At 44.6% G+C, this 20,850-nt stretch overlaps 1 protein-coding gene across 2 annotated transcripts; it reads left to right on the top strand.

Moving 5' to 3' along the window:
- The first annotated feature begins 184 nt into the window (after positions 1-184).
- On the top strand, positions 185-19,628 carry CRTAP (cartilage associated protein). Of its 2 annotated transcripts, none has more exons than XM_064169759.1 (7): positions 185-1,151; positions 4,565-4,714; positions 5,256-5,427; positions 8,188-8,316; positions 10,779-10,924; positions 12,292-12,375; positions 13,137-13,394. In XM_064169759.1, the coding sequence occupies exons 1-7, from the start codon at positions 696-698 to the stop codon at positions 13,155-13,157; spliced, it is 1,158 nt and encodes a 385-aa protein (XP_064025829.1). In that variant the 5' UTR covers positions 185-695; the 3' UTR covers positions 13,158-13,394. The 2 variants fall into 2 exon arrangements, with proteins under 2 accessions (XP_064025829.1, XP_064025828.1); XM_064169758.1 differs by lacking the exon at positions 13,137-13,394 and adding an exon at positions 18,873-19,628 and having other exon boundaries at positions 187-1,151.
- Positions 19,629-20,850: the final 1,222 nt, after the last annotated feature.

The following is a 20,850-nucleotide window of genomic DNA, read 5'->3' as shown; positions in this document are numbered from 1 at the left end:
ATGCTTGTTCTCTTCCTCATCACTCGCTCGCACCGAGCAGCTACTCGCACGGACCAGCGCTGCAGCCCAAGCGAGCAGATTACCGAGCTATCGCGTGTCTTTCCGCGCCTCCCCAGCACCGCCCACCGTTTTCCTATAAATTAAAGAGGCACACGGACTGTTGCTCCTCTTATGTCTTTGGCGAGTCCTGCATGTGGAGCTGTTCACGCAGGGATTTAAATGGAAAAAAGCGTCGCTGCTCTTCCCCCTTCATCTGCACTGCGCCACCCTGAGCTGTTCTTGGGTTGCTGGTCCACCAGAAGCCTTTGTTAGCTAAACGCAGATCTACTTGTCCTTCTTTCCCAGCGTATGACAGACTTCAGCTGAACCAGCTGCAGGGACTGCTGCAGCTTCACAGAGGACACCGAGGAATCCTGATTTGAAGTTCCGGCGGCGCACCAAAAAGTCCCAAGCAACCCGAACGTGGAGGGCCAGTGGAGGGAAAACAGGGGAGCTTGCCAGAGGGCTTCACCAAGTGACCTTTCAGTGCTGCCCTTAACCCTTTTGGCCCAGCTCGGGCCGCTCGTCTCTAGCGACTGACTTTCCCCTCCCGCCCCGCAACCCTTCCCGGGGCGGAACCGCACCGACTTCGCCCGCCCCGCGATCTGAGCCCGCCCCCGGCCCCGGTGCTCTCGTCTTTTTGCGGCGGCGACGTGATGTCCGGCATGTGGCTGGTGCTGGCGGCGGTGCTGGCTGCCGCGGGGGCGCAGTACGAGCGCTACAGCTTCCGCAGCTTCCCGCGGGACGAGCTCATGCCCCTCGAGTCCGCATACCGCTACGGCCTGGACCAGTACAGCACCGAAAACTGGCTCGAGAGCGTCAATTATCTGGAGGTCAGCATGCGGCTCTACCGACTGCTGCGGGACAGCGAGGCATTCTGTCACCGCAACTGCAGCTCCGCCGGGCAGCCCCCCGCCGCTGCCGCCGCCCCCACTGCCGGCGGAGAGCTGGCCGAGTTGCGCCTCCTGGCCGGAGTGCTGCGGCGGGCCCAGTGCCTGCGGCGCTGCAAGCAGGGGCTGCCCGCTTTCCGCCAGGCCCAGCCCGGCCGAGACCTGCTCCAGGAATTCCAGCATCGGGAGCCCTACAAGTATCTGCAGTTTGCCTACTTCAAGGTGCGGTGCGGCGCGAGCCATCCTTCCTCTTGTTTCTTGGCCCATTCATCCCTCATGTCTTACTGACCCATCTGTCCCTTTGGTCTTATAGAACCATCCTGCCTACGCCCCTTCCTTTCCCGTCCCGTCATCTCTTGGCTTCTCTGCTCTCTCACCCTCCAGGCACTCTCCATCTTCTCTCTTGACCTGCTCATCCTTTGGCCCTTCTCAACCTGTCCTCCTGCTTCGCTTCCTCCCCGTTTAATGTCTCAGCCCTGGCCTGTCTCTCTGCTCCTTGCCACCCTCTGCTGCCCTTACTTGGTGCTGGTTCGTCCTCCAGCCAAGCCAAGTCCATCATGCTTGTCAGTGTCATGCTGGGATGGGTCAGTGTCCCTGCACAGCTTCAGTGAATGCAGGGCCCCATTGCTGAAAAAGGCTTCTGTTGTGCTGATCTCTTGCCTGCCTCTCTTAACAGGTTACTCTGGGATGTAGCCTCATTTTCCATCACCTCATCCACACTACTTTAGCCACCAGCTGGTGTCTGCCCCACCTGCTTTCTCTACTCTGTGGTCAGGCTTTCCAGGCTGCTGACTCTTCACTTCATAATTTTCACTCTTGACGGGTCTTTCATTCCCTTCTTCCCACCCACTTTGTGTAACCCATAGTGGGACCAGTGTGTACCTTTTCTCCCCTGCAGCTTGCCCACGTAATTCAGTCCTAGTTGCCCTTCCACACTTTTTACATACCTCATCCAGCACATCTCATAGATTAGCCTCTGCAGTTCTTCCCAGACCCCTAACCATTAGACCTTACCTCCTTGTCCTGTAGTTGTGTCATTTCTACCCCTGTCGATCTCATCTTTCCATCCACCTTACTTACTTCTAAACTTCATTGAAACCTTTTTCAGATCTATGTTGTCACTGCTCTGCTGTTGCAAGTGCTGTTTGCTGCATCTTCTCCCTCAGTGTGTCCCTCTTGTTTGCTCTCTTCTGGTCTAGTTCCTTCCAAGTACAGCAGCTCCCAGGCTGTGACCTGTGACTCGCAGGTAGCCTGATGCCTGCAGAACTCTGGTTTTCTTACAGCGTCAGAAAGAAATCATGTGAAAACTGTCAGCTAAAGTGTAACACTTTATGCTGGTCCAGTAATGCTGTTTAGTATTTACTCTTGGGCCAACCAACACTGGAAAACATACCTCTTTTAATGGATTCTGTTCTGGGTTTCTAGCTTATTTTCATCCTTCTGTCCAGGATCTGTCCCATCCTTCTGTCCCTCCTTCTCATCTTCATTTTCTGTTCTCTTGAATCAGGATCCCTCTCTCATGCCATCCCTTCATGTACAGCAATTACTTGCATTTCAACTAAATGAGACATCTGAGAGGGGAGAAAACAAGCTGAACTTGTTGCTTAACTTTATACTTTTGCACACATGGAACAGAACTGACACTTTTAATGTCAGTTGTTTGTATTTTCTTTCTTACTAAAGTCCATCTCTGAGCCCTTCCTATTCACTTGAGTTTTGAATGGACCTTCTAGAGCTACAAAGTGCTATGTGCAAAGAACTTTTTCCTGGCTGCCAGTTTTCTGAAGAAAAGAAATGTCTCTTTCGCCCTCACCCCTCCCAATACCCACTTCTCCCCTCAACAACATTGAGAATGTAGGAAGAAGACAGAGGAAAACACTTTCTGTAATTTTTCAGAGTGCTCATGTGTTTATTCAGGTCGGTTCCACAGTGAAATTCTGCCACGTTGTAGCTGCTGGAAGTAGACATTTGCTGTGCTTGCTCCTCTGGAGGGAGCTTTCTCCTAGCCACCGATTTGGCTCAGGAATGCGTTTCCACCCAAAAAAAAAAAAAAGTTTTAAGTGATGAAAATTGAAACCAAGAATGAATTACAGACTAAGTAAAAAATGAGAGGCCTGTCAGCCTACCAGCAGAAAGGCTTAAAGTATGAAAGCACAAAAGAAGCCAGGCGTTTGACGAAAGTGCAGATGAGATTTTCTTCCGTGTTTAGCGTTGTCTGGGCTGACTGGAAGTGCATAGTTTTGGGATAGCCAGGAAAAGCAGCTGGCAGAGTTCCAGTGCTGGGACACTTCAGAGCAGCAGGGCAGCAAGGAGAGCTCCTCTTGTTGGGATTGAAGTATTTCTTTGGTTTCTCTCTCTCAGGTTTCTTTCTGCAATGAAAGGGCACCTTTGATGGATGCAGACAGAAGAGCGTGTGTGGATATGTGCTTGTGATTCTTGCCCAGAGTTCTGTATGTACACTTCCATAAGCTGTGGAAGTGGTGTGAGGTGGAGCTCTAGGCTGCCTGCACGTCAGTGTGCTGAACAGGGGTGGCTCAGCCTGGAGCAGAGAGGACTGAGGGAACCTTAGAGCTGTACTCCAGTAGCTGAAAGGAGCCTACAGGAAGGCTGGAGAGAGGCTTTTCATAAGGGCATCTACTGACATGACTAGAGAGAACAGTTTTAAGCTGAGGGAGAGCAGGTTTAGACTGGATCTTAGGGAAAAATTCTTCAGTAGGAGGGTGGAATAGGTTGCCCAAAGTGGTTACGCATGCCCGCTCCCTGGTAATGTTTAAGGCTGGATTGGATGAAGTCTTAGGCAACCAAGTGTATTTGAGAGACGTCCCTGCCCATGGCAAGCGGTTCCAGTAGATGATCTCTGAGATCCCTTCCAACCTAAGCCACCATTCTGTGATTTCACAAATACTGAAGACTTAATTTCTCTCTTTTCCTAGACACATGCATATGTGCTATATAGTTGTGTATCTTTATGAAATACAAATCAGAAATGCATGCACACAGATGCTGTACACACCTCTTTGGCACATGCAATTGGAAATAGGCAACGCTGAAGTCTAAAAGTATCTCTAGTGGGGTTTTAAGCTAGTTTAAAAATGGGTACAGAAAATCACAGAGTGTATTGGAACACAACTATTGAGCAAGCCCCTGCTCTGATGTGGTATTGCCATCAGGAAGATAAATTGATGTAATGTTGTCTTCTGTGCTACTAGGTAAATAAGTGACATAAGCACCATGTAAAGATGGTAAATGATGACTTCTGCCTAGCAGCCGTAGATTAGCATCACTAATGTCAGTGAGATGAATTTCACGCAGCAGCAACAGTATAATCTTGTGCCTTGTCAGCTTTATGAACGGGAGAAGGGTGAGAAAGTCATCTTTGTGGTTTGCTTTCTGCACAAATAATGAACTTTCAAAATGTGCTAAAAAAAGATTGCTTTTGGTGATGCAGTAAAAAATGAGGATTACATCAGTTTTACTACACTGTTACATCTACTCAGGCTGTAGTTTTAGTAGAAGTAAATTTGGGGATATAGTGACTGCAGGAAAATGCATTGACAAAAGCAGGGAAACTTTGAACTGTTTTTTTCCAATTCACCATTTTCCTCTTCCTTCCTCCTTTCCCTGTCTCTGTTTAGTCTAATAATCTTCCAAAAGCTATTGCAGCAGCTCACACGTTTCTTCTGAAGCATCCAGAGGATGAAATGATGCAAAGAAATATGGCCTACTATAAGAGCATACCAGATGCTGAGGAGCATATTAAAGACTTGGAGACAAAGCCTTATGAGGTATGTTTTTTATTCCTAGTGTTTATTCTCTTATTGCCTGAAGGTCTCATTTGCTTGTATGTTCTTGATTCTTAGTCTCCTTGCAGTCTTTTCTGCCTCCTTGATGCATTCACTATTTCTCCCCTCTCATACTTTTCACTGTTCCATTAATGAGTCACAGTAAATCAGACAGTGGCATACCAGAAAGCTACTACATAGAGATCACTAATGGAGCTAAGCAGGTGCATAGTTACTCAAATGCATGAGTGCTGCAACAGCACAGCTTAAAATAACCTCTACATTTGGTGTTGAGTCCCTGTTTAAAATGTCTATCAAAACATATGCTGGATTCACTCTGTCCAGCAGGCTTCTCTGTTGATGTGAAAGGGAGTCTTTACTCTCTAGGAAATATCTGGTATAATCCACTCGTCATCTGGATTTGTTGTCTTCACATTAACTGGGTGACAGCTTACATGCAGAGACATCATTTACTGTATGTGATTTTACACACAGCTTTCCACAGATCACCTCCTGTTGGTTCTCATTCCCAGCAATTGTTCAGAATCTCTTTGTCAGGGCTGTGAGAGCATACAATGGTGACAACTGGAGAACGTCCATCTCGGACATGGAACTGGCTCTTCCTGATTTCTTCAAAGCCTACGATGACTGTACAGCGACCTGCGAAGGCTCCCGAGAGATCACAGATTTTAAAGACTTCTACCTCTCCATTGCAGGTGAGTGGTTAGGAAACGGTCAGGAAAGATGTCTGGAGGCCTCAGCATAGGCAGGACATGGATCTAATGGAGTGGGTACAGAGGAAGGCCACGAAAAGGATGAGGGGGTTAGAACACCTCTGCTACGAAGACAAGCTAAGGCAGCTGGGGTTCTTCAGCTTGAGGAAGAGTAGGCTCTGGGGAAACCTAATAGCAGCCTTCCAGTAACTAAAGGGGCCTTCATGAATGATGGAGAGACTGTTTGCAAAGGCCTGCAGTGACAGGATGAGGGGCAATGGCTTCCAACTAGAGAAGAGCAGATTTAAATTGGATGTTAGGAACAGGTTCTTTACTATCAGGGTGGTGGAACACTGAAACACTTCGCCCAAGGAGGTGGTTTGAGGGTTGGGGCCCCATCCTTGGAAATATCCGAGGTGAGGCTCAACGGGGCTCTGGGCAACCTGATCTAGTTGAGGATGTCCCTGCTGCCTGTAGCAGGGGTTGGACTAGGTGCCCTTTGGAGGTCCCTTTCAGCCTGGACCATTCTGTGATTTTATGACTCTATGAAAACACTTTTCAGTTTACTCATGGGATTGGCTGCCAAAGTTCTGTTCATCACTTTGCAATGTGAAATGCACATGGTGACCCTGCTCAATTTGGGCCAAGATAAGTATATATATGTGGTCAGGCCACACCTTGAGTACTGTGTCCAGTTCTGGGCCCCTCAATTCAAAAGAGATGTTACGGCACTGGAATGTATCCAGAGAAGGGCAACAAAGCTGGTGAGGGGCCTGGAGCACAGCCCTGTAAGGGGAGGCTGAGGGAGCTGGGGGTGTGCAGCCTGCAGAAGAGGAGGCTCAGGGCAGACCTCATTGCTGCCTACAACTACCTGAAGGGAGGCTGCAGCCAGGTGGGGTTGGTGTCTTCTGCCAGGCAACAGCAACAGAACAAGGGGACACAGTGTGAAGTTGTGCCAGGGGAGGTCTAGGCTTGATATTAGGAGGAAGTTCTTCCCAGAGGGAGTGATTTGGCTTTGGAATGAACTGCCCAGGGAGGTGATGGAGTCACTGTCCTTGGAGGTGTTGAAGAAAAGCCTGGGTGGGGCAGTTAGTGCCATGATCTAGTTGGTTGGATAGAGCTGAGTGATAGGCTGAACTGGATGATCTTGGAGGTCTTTTCCAACCTGATTGATTCTGTGATTAGATTGACTAAAAACTGCTTGAATTCTCATTCCCTCCCACCCCTTTTTTTTTTTTCTTAAATCCCAGTCACAGAAATGAGCACTGTCAGGAAATCAGAACAGGGAGTTCTATGTCAATGTAGATATTCAGTGTGTGTCAGAATAACATTGATGTGTAAGTGATGACAGCTGCTCCATCCAGACATGTCTCTTGACCATTGTTTCAGTATCGATTTGTCTGCCTTTGAGGCGCAGTGTAACCTGCCACTACTTCCATCCCCTAGCTTTCATAGACCAAGTAAGCTTGTGAACTTAAACATTTCTGGATGAAAGCTGTTCTCTAGTGAGAAGCACATTCATGTCTGTTTTCGGTTTCAGAGCCTTCAAAGTGCAGGCACAAAATGCAGGCATCTTTGGAGGTTTGTTTGGCAGTCACCTGCCGTATGTTTCTGTGACACAGTTGTAGTCAGCAGCATGTGGACCTTCTTCATGCAATAATTTAATGAAATTGTAAAGGTTCTCAAAACAAATACATGGAGAATAGAGTTCACAGTTAGGAAATAAGTCTGTAGAAAGTTTACCACCACAGACTGCCTGTAGGTGTCAGTGAAACCTAACTGTCTTATTTCTCTGCAATTGGATACATTTCAAGTCCAGACTGCTGGTGCATAGAATCACAGAATGGCTTAGGCTGAAAGGGACCTTAGAGATCATCTACTCTGGCCTCCCTGTCATGGGCAGGGATGCCTCTCAACCAGCCTCAGCTGATCAAGGCCTCATCCAGCCTGGCCTTCAACACCCCCAGGGAGGAAGCAACCTCAACCTCTGTGGGCAGCTTATTCCAGTGTCTCTCCATCCTCATACTGAATAACTTCTTCCTAAGATCCAGTCTAAACCTACTCTTCCTCAGCTTCAAACCATTTCCCTTTGTCCTATTGCTAGGCAACCTTATAAAAGGTCCTTCTCCAGCCTTCCCGTAGGATCCCTTCAGGTATTGGAAGGCAGCTCTAAGGTCCCCCCAGAGTCTTTTCTTCTCTAGGCTGGACATCCCCAGCTCCCTCAGCCTGTCCTCATAGCAGAACTGTTGCAGCCCTTGGATCAGCTTTGTGGCCTTCCTCTGGGCTTGCTCTAGCAGCTCTGTGTCCTTCTTATGATGGAGACACCAGAACTGGATGCAATATTTGGGCAGAATAAGAGTGGAGTAAAGGGGGTGAGTCACCTCTCTTACTCTGCTGGCCACACTCCTCTTAATGCAGTCAAGGATACGATTTGCCTTCTGGGCTGCGTGAGTGCTCTGCCTGCTCATGTGGAGCTTCTCATCAGTCAATACACCCAAGGCTCTTTTTTCAGAGCTACTCTCCACCCTAGATTTGTGCCTGGGATTGGCTCCACCCAAAAGCAGGACCAAGGCTGACTACCAGTGCTTGCTAGGAATTTCAGATGGAGTTGTAGATGCTCAGTCCTCCTAGGCAGCACGATCCAGATGCAGAGGACCCAGGAGAGCTTTATAAGGCCAGATTTTAATGGGCAACTAATGGAAGAGGTTACAACAATTCACTATGCATTGTCCGTATCCTGTGTTGTTCTTTTCTTCCTTCTAGATCATTATATCGAAGTCCTTGCATGCAAAGTGCAGTGTGAGAGTAATCTGACACCTATTATAGGAGGCTTTGTCGTTGAGAAGTTTGTGGCCACCATGTACCATTACTTGCAGTTTGCTTATTATAAATGTAAGTAGATATTTAATATGCTTAAATACCAGTGGGATGATGTGGGACACTTTCCATTCATAATCTTTTCCCTCTAGTTATAATGCTTTGGAATGCAAAATAGTGGCCTCCAGAACATTTCAACTTGTTCTGGGGCAGAAAGTGTGAGCTGCCTGGCATCTTTCTTTCTCTGTATAATTGTCCTTAACAAACATGGGAGATAAACATAGTACAAAGAGTCCATGCTCATGTGTTTTGTCCAGGACAAAGCAAATTGCTGAGCATAAGTCCCATAAGGGTTGGATTTTGTCCAGAGCAAGCCATTCTGTTCTGGTTTATGCATTGTTGTGACTTTTTAGAGTTCATATGAGTAACAAACATTCATCATAGGTCTTTTAGATGTTTAAATGATGCACCAATTCATCTGCCTTTTTGAAATAGCTCGTAATACATGTGGTAGGGCAAGCCGTATCAGCCACTTCTTATATATCAGCACAGTGCAGTGACTCAGGCATTTTTTACACCTGTGTACAAGAAATGATGGTTTGTGCCAAAAAGCCATGGTGGTCAAGCTGTCAGGCCCAGGTGGTTGTTAAACAGCTAAATGCATGAGTCTAACAGTTTTTTTTTCTTAACTTTCTAACTCAGCAGAAAGATTGTGACTTCAAGGCAGTACACTTAACGCCACTTATTCTTTTTAATAAACGCTCAATTTTGAGTTTACTGCTCAGAATTTCTCCCACAGACAAACCTACAGAGTGTTTCATACCATTTGCTTTCTCCTAATGGATTCTTACAATCCTGTTAGAATGGGCCTGTGGCACCGAATGGGTTCAGAAGAAAGAAAGGCCTAGCTGGGGAATTTTAGTGAGACAAACTAGATGCTAGGCTGTGAAAAGGAAACAGTGGTGATGTCTACTTCACTCATAGGCTTTCTGAGATGTGTAAAAACAAAGACACAAACATACATAACACAGTTGCTCTCTGAGTGCAGCTGGTGCCTGTACTTTTCTCCCTAACCTGCTGTCTGTGTAACTAATCCTTCTGTTTTCTAACCCCCCCTGGCCGATCCTCCAAACTCACCTTGCATGTAAGGCAAAGTCTGGCATTAGGTAGAGGGGTAGAAGGGTGGTTGGGAGCCCCTCCTAGAGACTTGGGTTTCTGGGAGGGCTGTTGGGTTTCTGTATTACTTTTTAACTTGTATATTTCTACATATAGCTATATATATATATTGTAACGATCTGCTTGTATATTGTGCTAAGCTGTAAATATAAAGCTTGATTACTTAATTTCCAGCTCAGCTGAGTCTAGACTGGGTGATTTCATAAGAGCTGGGGGGGAGGGCATGTAACACCCAAACCATCACAACCACTTAACAGCAATGGTAGTGTTCTGGTGTTCTGTGTTTATATATTTGACAGGTAAATCAGCCAGTAATTTTTGTGGTTTCTTGGAGTTCAGCTCCAACAAACACAGGTAGCCCTTAGAGCTATACCTGCTATGTCGAAGGAAAGACACATCCAGCCATGTAGCATCAAGCCATCAATGTCTTTAGCTGCTGTGTGACTATGTTTTGCACACTGATTCTTCCCTCTTTTGTCAATTCTAGTACAAAAAACCCCAAGGATTTATGTGTGTGCATGTATATATATGTGTGTGGTTGGTTAGGAACTTCCCCCACTAATTAAGATTTACCAGACCAGTTCAGTCAGCTTAGAAGTAAGATAAAGCTATATTTACAGCAAAGCTAAATTTACAAGCATATATAGAGAACATATTTACCTGTATTTACAATTATATACAATTTAGAAATTATAGAGAAATCCAATCTTGCCCCTGCAGAGAAAGAAAGCCCAGAAGGGGCCAACACTACCCTCTCTCTTCCCCAGACATAAAACCAGCGAGGCTTACATGTTAACTGGTAAATGTTAGTGTAGGAGTTAGGAGCAAAGGAGAAGCAAACAGTGCCCAAGAGTTAAGAAGCATGAATTGTTTAAACTTTGGTTTTGTACTTCCAATGAATGATACAGAGTTGATCATCATTACTCTTTTACATCCAGTGCTCTAATTCTCTTAGATTCTGCACTGAACTTTCAGGAAAGTACCAATTTCTCGTGTTAGAATATTCCAATAAACCATGAATCACTACAATACATAGATAACTTTTTTCTTTCTTAAGCAGATGCCCCAGTGAACATTAACAAAGGGTGGGCTGATACCTCATTGACACTGGGATACCTGGAAGGAACATTAGGGTAGGATTTGCTTAGAAAACCATCAGAGAAAAGTCACTTACAGCCTTACTTGGTTTAGAACAAACTCCCAACATATTCTGCCTGGGAAGCTGTTTCTTTTCTTTCTCTCTGCAGCTGAAGATGGGGTCTGTTTCCTTCTGATTTTTTTCAGAGCTCAGATGATAGTAGTAGGAGTTTGTTCATTTGCCTTATGTGTTTGTTTTTGGTGTGTTTGTGTTTATTCGTTAGTGAATGACATGAAGAACGCGGCGTCTTGTGCTGCTAGTTACCTTCTGTTTGACCAGAATGATGAAGTAATGAAGCAGAACATGGTCTATTATCAGTACCACAAGGACAAATGGGGACTTACAGAAGAGGATTTCCAGCCCAGATCGGTAAGTGAATCAATTAAAAAGCCTTCTAGACAAACTGAGGTATTAACATGAAACTGTGAGTTGGAGGTCAGGAGCACTGTGAACTGTGTGCAGTTCTGGAGCCTCCAGCAGAGGAAGGACGTGGAACTGCTAGAATGAGTCCAGAGGAGGGCCTCGAAGATGATCAGAAGGCTGGAGCAGCTCTGCTCTAAGGACAGGCTACAAGAGCTGGGGCTCCTCAGCCTGGGCAAGAGAAGGCTTCAAAGAAACCTTGGAGTGGCCTTTCAGTAGTATCTGAAGGGGCCTACAGGAAGGCTGGGGAGGGACTATTGACAAGGTCTTGTAATGATAGCTTAGTTTTTAAATATATAACATTAAACACATACAGATATATTTTCATGTGCTTTGATCCCATGTAACTATGAGCAGAAGGTGCTTGCTGTCCTAACTGCTTGCCACGAAAGCCGTAATGCTTCTGGTTTGCGTTCACAATGTCGTGATGGGGTGACAGCAGCACTGGGCTCTGGCATTAAGCTTTAGATCAGGGGTCCTCACAGTTTTTAAACAGGAGGCAGCTTCCCTGTCCTTCAGACACTGTAGTTTGGTTCCAGCCCGGTCCCGTTGGGTGCTCGGGGGGCTGCGGAGGCCGGCGAGCGGATCAAGGGGCAGGCAGCGGCTGCTCGGTTTCCCGCCCAAACCCCGGCGCAGGGCGGGCGGGGAGGCTCTGCGGATACCGGCGGGACGCACTGACGACCCTGGGGGGCCGTAGTTTGAGGGCCCCTGCTTTAAATGTTCTTGCGAAAAAGCCTCCAGTTTTCCTCACCAAAAGAGTTAAAAAGGCTAATCAGAGCAGATCAGTGCTGGTATTCACAAAGAGGAGAGTAGGTGACTGAGCTGAGCTGTGCTCTGAAGGCAACCAGGCAGGGAAGTGCGGAGGGACAGGCGGGTGACCCTGCAGAGCTTGCCTAGCCCCGGCGCAGGCTGGGGTGGTGAGTCACTGTAGGTCAGGAGTTGGGTGTCTCGTTTCCCAGAGCTGCCTGCCGGCGCTCAGGCAGACAGACTTCTGTCCAGAGCCCGCTGGAATGCAGGCACAGGCTGCTGCTGAGCGCTGGCCTCAGGCTCGCCAGCTCTTTGAAACATGAGAAAGAGACGAGAGCTTTGTTCTTCGCACACCGGTGCAGCCTGTGCGGAGAGAGAGCTGCAGAGGACACTGGATGTGCTGCTTTCTGTACTGCTGGTTCCCATCTCAAACGTTATAACCCACCCTGGGATCTACCTTCTACTGCGTCTGGGTCTGACTTCACTGGAGTGATTTCAGGTGGCATGTGATGGCATCCCCATGTCTTGCTACCCTAAAGTAACACAGAAACTGTGGGGCTTTCTTATAGGAGGCAGTTCGGTACCACAACATAACCACACTCCAGTTGGAAATGTATGAGTTTGCAAAGGAGCACCTGATGGATGATGATGAGGTGAGTTATTTAGCAGGAAAATCATGGTAAAACAAAGTAGCAGTCACGTTGAAGTGAAGATGATACACAGGTGAAATTCCAGGATTTAGCTAATGTGGAAAAATGCTGTAGCCAAATTTTCATGTCATTTGTGATAAACTTTTCTTCTGCAAATGGAATATAAGAAACAAACCCAAAGCCCATCACATACTATTTAAAAGAATATGGTCAGGATCAACAGAAGAGTCATAAATGTCATGAATTGAGGCCACAAAAGCAGAAAATCCACTTTGCAAGCTATAACACCAGGGGGCAGAGTAGTAGTGTGTGTGTATATATATATATATATGTATTTTATATAGAGAGAATCACAGAATTAACCAGGCTGGAAAAGACCTCAAGGATCATCCGGTCCAGCCTATCCAACCAACTAGACCGTGGCACTAAGTGCCTCAGCCAGGCTTTGCTTGAACACCTCCAGGCTCGTTGACTCCACCACCTCCCTGGGCAGCCCATTCCAATGCCAATCACTTTCTCTGGCAAGAACTTCCTCCTAATATCCAGCCTAGACCTCCTGTTTTCTGTTATCTCAGTTTTTTTCAACTGCATTAACTTTTGGTTGTGCCTTACCTACATATAAATACTCACATATATATTTATACATACATATATGTATAATTATATTTAAACTCAATCTTTTTTTCAGGTTTAGTGGCTGAATTTTTTTCTTAAATGTTGTTTCTGTTAGACTGAAAGGTACTTATATTTTTTTTTTCTTCCAGAAACAACCACCTAAATTGTAATCTTTGTCCAGAAAAAAAAAAATCCTTTTATCTGTCATATTTTTCTGCACAGTAATGTTTTGGTCAGTCAGTCCTGCTTCTTAAGTGGTTGGAATTCATGGCCAAATAACATATAATGACTGCTATTGAACTGGAAATGTGTAAAGTGGATTTTGTTCTTCTGAAAGAAAAGTACTTTGGTTGTTGAAAGGGCATCTGATATTAAAGAATAAATCACAGAGGTTTTGGATTGCCTTTTGCTTTGTTTTCAGGAGGTTTCATCTAAAGGTTTAAAAAATCTTCAGATGATGGAATAGTTCATTACTGGCATTGTCAAAGAAGCTATGCTCAGTTACGGCATGGGGGCACAGTACTTATGATGAGCGCTGCTGAAGTCTTTTGTAGTCAGAAAAGAGAAAGGTGGTTTATGTTAAAAAATGAAATCACCTCTGCCCTGTTTATGTCTTCCAGCAAACTGGGAGAGGTAGTATTTTATAGAGGAGAGCTGTGTCTGTGCTGCATTCAGTATGTTACTCACCTGAAAACAACTCTATACATAAAATTCCATTACAAGGTTACCAAACTTCTGGAAGACTTGCCATGATGATAAAACTCTGTGAAAGACAGTTCATTAAGCTTATTATTATGAAGTTAAGCTTAGGAGGAGGACTAGTCTGTATGGATTTTCATCAGAGTGTGAAATACCTGAGCATTTCTTTATATTCCCTTGTTGGTTTGGGCTTTGCCCATAATATTTGCTTATGATAGACATAAACTTAATTTTTTTTTTTTTTTTCATCCTTTCATATCTGCTCAACACAGGGCTGAGTAATTGGGGAGAAGCTGTCCATTGTGAGACTTTAACCATAGGTTGTTACAAGAAAGGATTCTAGAAATTATTTCCAGCCTCAAGCAGTGTGTAGAGAGCAAACAGGCATTTGCTGGCACTCTTTTCTGTAGCCCGTTATAAATGACCTAGCAATCTGCAGGAGGGAAGTGCTGAGGAAATGTCCATTAAGCTGTTGGGGAAGTGACAAGGAAGCCTCATTACACTGGGTTATATGTTTGGGGTGAACAACCAAAGCTCCTGAGCCTGGTTGTGCCATGGATTCCCCTACCCCACAGTCTCATCATATAAGGAAAGTCACCATATCCAGGGGAAAGCTAAAGGGTTTCTGTGCCCTCCCTTACTGGAGCTGAAGAACCTAGGAGGGTTGGAGGCTGTCCACACTTCTAGTTTGGCTCTGGCTTTTGGTAGTGAACACATAAATCCCTGACTACCAGAACTGGTCTTTGTCTGGCTGCAGGAGCCTTCCAGGGAGTCAGAGCAGGAATAGCACAAAGGTAAAATCGCAACCTTGCAGTTTCTGCTACATGGGCAGGACCTGGTAGTGTAAGTGGAATTCAATTTTATGTTTTTTTACTATTTCTTCTGGCAACAGATAGGAAAGTTTATTCCATAGGAAAGCTGAAAATTGATGACAAACCCAGATAAGGTGTTGGAGTAAAACCTTTATGAAAAATTGTTAAGGATGGAGGCAAGCTATCTTTTCAGTGCACTGTTCATTTTAACTATGTGCTTCTTGGGCCACAGGCAACACCTTTTGTGAGTTTATATGGTCCATGGTTGCTGTCTGTGAAGTTACTTGCTGACTAACTACCTCATAAAATCTCTAGAAGAAAATATACCATTCTCTTTTCTTGAGTGAAGCAACCTGATCTAGTTGAGGATGCCCCTGCAGAGGGGGTTGGACTACAGGCTAGGGACAGAGTGTCTGGAGAGCAGCCAGGAAGGAAGGGACTTGGGGCTACTGGTAGATAGTAGGCTGAACATGAGCCATCAGGGTGCCCAGGTGGCCAGGAGTGCCAATGGCATCCTGGCCTGGATCAGGAAGAGTGTGGCCAGTAGGACAAGGGAGGTTATTCTTCTCATGTACTCAGCACTGCTCAGGCCACACCTTGAGTACTGTGTCCAGTTCTGGGCTCCTCAATCCAAGAGAGATGTTGCAGTACTGAAAGGTGTCCACAAGAGGGCGACAAAGCTGGGGCGGGACCTGGAGCACAGCCCTGTGAGGAGAGGCTGAGGGAGCTGGGGGTGTGCAGCCTGCAGCAGAGGAGGCTCAGGGCAGAGCTCATTGCTGTCTACAACTACCTGAAGGGAGACTGTAGCTAGGTGGGGTTGGGCTCTTCTGCCAGGCAGCCAGCAGCAGAACAAGGAGACAGAGTCTCAAGTTGTGCCAGGAGAGGTCTAGGCTGAATGTTAGGAGGAAGTTCCTGGCAGAGAGAGTGATTGGCATTGGAATGGGCTGCCCAGGGAGGTGGTGGAGTCAACGAGCCTGGAGGTGTTCAAGCAAAGCCTGGCTGAGGCACTTAGTGCCATGGTCTAGTTGATTGGATAGGGCTGGGTGCTAGGTTGGACTGGATGATCTTAGAGGTCTCTTCCAACCTGGTTGATTTTATGATTCTATAACTAGATGATCTTTGGAAGTCCTTTCCAACCCAGACAATTCTGTGATATGACAAAAGGATCTCTACCTATGTAAAGACGTCATTATTGCCAAGTGGAGAACCTCACTTTATTCAGACTTCTCAGTGCTCCCTTTTCCCAAATAATCCATGTGTCTTTTTAAATCCCATTAGCAAAGTGAGTGAGAACATGTGACTTCTTCCAATAATACACTGCAGTAATTGCAGAAGCTGGAACATGCAGTAATGATTTTTGCATATGTCACTACAAAAAGTACTGTTCTTTTATTCATGTTTTTCCACAAAGAAATGAAAAACTCTCGTTCAAACATTGAACACAGTAGGGGTGACTTTAGTAGATGTGAAAATTAGCGCCAAGTAGCTACAAATTGCTTTTTCTTAAAACTAATTATTATTAAATAACCTTCCACTTCTCCACGGTGCAGTTAAAAGAACATTACACAGTGTTGTCATCTCAGCCATGGACAGTGGAGCTTTTTGATTTCTGTTCAAATGTGCCATGCATAAAGGCTGTGATCAATACATCTCCTAGTGTGGCACAGGTTTAACAGCAAACTGAAATGCCATTAGGAGCCAGATACTTAGCTAGTGTGGCTATGCCTTCAGCACTACACTGATTGTATGAGACCTCTTTCTGGCCCATAAAATCCATGTTCTTGAGGAATTGTTTTTTTCAGGAATAGCTATTTAGCTGTTCTAAGTTCTTATTATGTAAGAACCACAAGTATTTGGCTGGGATGATCCTCCAGTGTGTTTTTTCTTTCAGTATTTAATCAGTAGGTGAAAAACTGTTGGCAGTTTTCACCCCCTTTTTTGGCGTCGTGGTCTTTTGATGTGTATATAATGTGTGTGTGCATTTGTGTAGTAGCTGAAATTTAAAGGCTCCCTTCCTAACTGTCATGCAAAGGAGACTAAGTATTGAACTAATGTGACTGGTGGTAAGAGAACATTATGGAATAGCATCAAAGCATGAAGGCCCAATGGACTACTTATAGCAAATAATAATCTCAATTCAGCCTATTTTTCTGTTCAGGAATTGCTAACATATTTTCAGCTAAATGAACTCACATTTTGCTTATGTTCAAGTGCTCTCATAATGGCAAGTTGCAGCTGTAGACCTCTAAGTCCTGCCCTGCCTGTGACCTCAGCCCAACATGTCTGCTACACAGAGAAAAGCTGGTGGCAGTTGTTTCAGAGAGAGTTGGATGCTAATTGGTATTGTTATAGACCCTGTTCAACATACATTTATTTCAAAAAAGGAAAAGAGGTTTTTCTTTTTTCAAGCATAATTCCTTAGTGGAGCTACTGACCCTGTGGCTGCCTCTCCAGAAGCTTTCTGCTTCCCCAGCTTACTTCTTTACCATTGGATGTATATCTTCATCAAAGCTGTGCCTCTTTCCACTTAAACCACCTACCATGGGAAGGTCAAACACGGCTGGGCTTACATGGCAGAATGTCCCCAAGTTGCAGGTGCTGACATGACCTGAAATGCCTACCTGCCCATATTTTCTTCAGCTTCCACATCTAGCAAAGAGCAGGAGCAGAGTTCAGAAACCAAACCACTAGAAGGCTTCTGTTTCCAGTACAGTGCAAGCAACTTGATGTTGCTCTGGAACTGGGTTGACTCATGTTTTATAGGTATTAAGATGTTAAGAGGAAAGCACATTCACTGTGTATGTGTTGTAACCACTGCGGTGCACTGCAGTCTCCTGTAGTATATGGGAAGGTTCAGAACATGTCATTGAGAAATGAAGTGGAAAAATACTTGAGGAAGTAGTTGAAATGCACCTAAAGAACAATTAAGCTCTTTTGTTTGTTGTTGGGTTTTTTTAACATTAAAACAGATAACACAACCTAAAAGCATGCGACAGAGGATCACATTGTGGACTTAAGTACCTGAAAAATAAACAAGTTAATGGCCAAATAATTTTTCTGCACAAACATGAGAAGCAGTAAGAGCAGATCAGTTTTTCCAGCAGAACTTCTTTTCTGTCAGGAAGTGATTATTTGCTGGAGAAAAAATCCAAATGACATGTTAAGGCCTCTTTAGAGCATAGACTTATATCAAGAGAGGAAAGATGGAGAAGTTGTTTGTGAAAAACAGAGTAAAATGGTTTAAAAGGACTTTGTGGTTATTAGAATGAAAGATTGGAAATGTACTATGGACTTGCAGCCTAGACTGCAGGAAAACACCTGACTGGTGTATGACATAATTATTGTTGTCTGGAGAAGAGAAGACTGAGAGGGGATTTAATAAATGTTTGTGAATATCTGAGGGGTGAGTATCAAGAGGGAGGGGACAAACTTTGCTCAGTTGTGCCCTTAGGAGAAGGAGCAATGGATGAAAGCTACAGCACAGAAAGTTCCACCTCAACATGAGGAAGAACTTTACTGTGAGGGTCCCAGAGCACTGGAACAGGCTCTCCAGGGACATTGTGGAATCTCCTTCTCTGGAGACTATCAGACCTTGTTTGGATGTGTTCCTGTGTGACCTGTGCTAGATTCTGTGGTCCTGCTCTGACAGGGGATTGGACTCCATGATCTGCAGAGGTCTCTTCCAACCCCTAACATCCTGTGATCTTAGGAGTAGTTTAAACAGAGAAGTGTGTTGTTATGTTGTGCTGGTACTCAATTAGCAGAGGAGAGCTTGTAAACACAGTATTTTCTACTCTGGTTCTGAACCAAATATATTTGTTTCCAGTATGGAAAACATTCTGGTATCTGTTTTTTCATATTTTTTCTGCATGTATAGCTTGTGAAGATCTGTGGTTGAAAATTGAGCTGTGTGTTGAAGGATGTAACAGAAGACATAAAAAGAGCAAACAGATGTAAAATCAAAGTTACAGTTCTACAAAAGACTTCTGCTTTGAAGCTTTCTAAAATACCTCAAATGTTTCTGGCCACTTAACAATTTCCTAACTTAACAGTTGCTTTAAAAGTGTATGCCTCTGCTTTCTGAGTTTGGAGATTTTATTGTCTATTTATATACCTGGAAACATATAAGAAGGTTTGCTGAGGAGTGTAACATGTCCTTTTTAAGCTCTGATGTCACTGCAAGTTTTTGTGCTGCTCCTGTAAGGGCCATTTGCTTGTGTTTGATAGGCTTATTGTGCTAGCTTTTGTGTGAAGGGTGTTAGAAGTATTGAGACCCCTAATACTACAGTCTGTGTTTTGATTAAAACAGTTCACATTTCCCACTGATTCTGCAGTACAGATTAACTTGTTTCTGTTAAATTCAATCCTTTCTAGGGTGAAGTTGTGGAATTCCTCGATGACCTGTTGGAAGTGGAGGAAAAGAAGGAATCCTCATGAATGAAATCACCGCAAAGTATTTTACGGAAGTGAAAACTTCCCATTCCTCCTTACTATTGTTTTTGGTCACCCTGTAGTTCCAGTTAGATATACCTCAAAACTGCTCCTTTAAGCTCCACTTTATGCCACAAACCCCACCCCTAAAAGATCACTTCCATGCTGCACTGATTCTCCTGTGAGCATGGCTTTTCACTGTGCCTTTGCAGAAGTGGTGCCTGTGGGGTTTCCTCTTGAGCTTGCTTTCCTGTACACAAACACAACAGAACAGACTGTTTAGGCTAGCACCACAGTTCCTCATTTCAGTACTGTTCTACTGAACTATAACAGTGCTGCTAAGATTCCAAAGAACTTTTGTCAGATTGTGAACCACAGAAGATATAACAGTGCCTTTAAACTTTCTAAGCTATATATTTTATTATTTATATATGTCTTTTTCTGTGATGATGAATACAGTGATACTGAATCCCAGTGCAGCCAAAAGATTTAAATAGCTGAAATAAGATGGGAGGCATTGGAAGGGACTCTTGGAGGTCTATGAATTAAGATGGTTAACAAAGCACAACATAAAAGCTGTTTGAAGAATTCTGTAAGCAGTTTTGATCTGTCTTAAAAGGTAAATTAAATTCCATGAAGTGAAACAGAGGTCATTTAGAACTGAATAATAAATAATTCCTTCTTTTTACTGTTTCTTAACTCTCTGTTGAAGCAGCTTGTGGTTCCTGTGTGTATTGTTCTGTTCTGTAGGAACATGTTTGCATGCTTTTTTTTCAGGCTGGTGAGACTATCTGCCTATTTTTCATCCAAAAGTAAGTGCTGTTGGAGGCTAAGACAATTTGAAGTGGAGTCTTGAAATGTATTTGCATAGAAATTCCTGTATTTTTGTTAGTACAATACAGAAGCATTTTGAAGGCCCCTGGAATATTGTGTTAGGTCAGAATTAGTGCACAAGTCAGCTGAAGAGCAGCAATCCCATTGATAGCAGAGGAGGATCCAGTATTTCATCCTCGTCTTTGCCCTCTTCAAAGATCAAGCCCTTTAAGTGGTTTTATCCTGTTTACACCAAGGGGAAATGAGCATTCGGTGCCTTTGTGACTGAAGCCTAATTCAGCTGAATGGAACCGAGCTGCAAACCCAAAACCTGGTTTTGGTTTTAAAAAAGGCAGAACATGATCTGCACTCTGGGGAGGGACTTTTTAGGATGTCAGGTAGTGACAGGACTGGGGGGAATGGAGCAAAGCTCGAAATGGGTAGATTCAGACCAGATGTTAGGGAAAAGTTCTTCATCATGAGGATGGTGAGACCCTGGAATGGGTTGCATAGGGAGGTGATCAAAGTCTCATCCCTGGAGGTGTTTAAGGCCAGGCTGGATGAGGCTCTAGACAGCCTGATCTAGTGTGAGGTGTCTCTGCCCATGGCAGAGGGATTGGAACTAGGTGACCCTAATGGTCCTTTCCAACCCAGGCTGATCCTATGATTCTAATTATTTCTTTCCAGTTGAAGAATTGTTTTCCCTCTCCAGCACTAATTGTTGGAAATAGCTATAATCTCTTTGAAAGAGCAAAGGACATAGTAAAATGTGGTGATGTTTTCACTCCACCAGTAAACACTGAGCATCACAGTTAACCTGTTCTGCAATGCTTTTAACTTCAGTGGGTTACACTGGGGATGCATTTAGCACATATGAATCCTATTTTTTTCCTCTTCACCTGATAGTCTCTTGGGTATTATCAATTTTCTGATAAAGCTGTGACTGTCTCTGAGGCTTCCTTAGCTGATCTCTTCATGTTTGATCATTTCCTCAGCTCTCGGCCTTACAGCTCAAATCTCCTGCCCTTATGTCTGCTCAGGTGGGGATTTCATAATTTAGTAAGATGTCCATTAGCCAATGGTCTGTTTTCCTTAAACCTACATTAAG

The sequence above is a fragment of the Pogoniulus pusillus genome, chromosome 32, assembly GCF_015220805.1.
Source record: "Pogoniulus pusillus isolate bPogPus1 chromosome 32, bPogPus1.pri, whole genome shotgun sequence".
Taxonomy (NCBI): Eukaryota; Metazoa; Chordata; class Aves; order Piciformes; family Lybiidae; genus Pogoniulus; species Pogoniulus pusillus.
This window is presented reverse-complemented; position numbering and strand designations above follow the sequence as displayed.

Bases quoted from the DNA above. Each gene is read 5' to 3' on its own strand.
- CRTAP (XM_064169758.1), top strand. From the start codon at position 696: ATGTCCGGCATGTGGCTGGTGCTGGCGGCGGTGCTGGCTGCCGCGGGG. The intron at 4,715-5,255 runs GTATGTTTTTTA...GCAATTGTTCAG, and splicing joins TGGAGACAAAGCCTTATGAG to AATCTCTTTGTCAGGGCTGT. The intron at 8,317-10,778 runs GTAAGTAGATAT...TTTATTCGTTAG, and splicing joins GCAGTTTGCTTATTATAAAT to TGAATGACATGAAGAACGCG.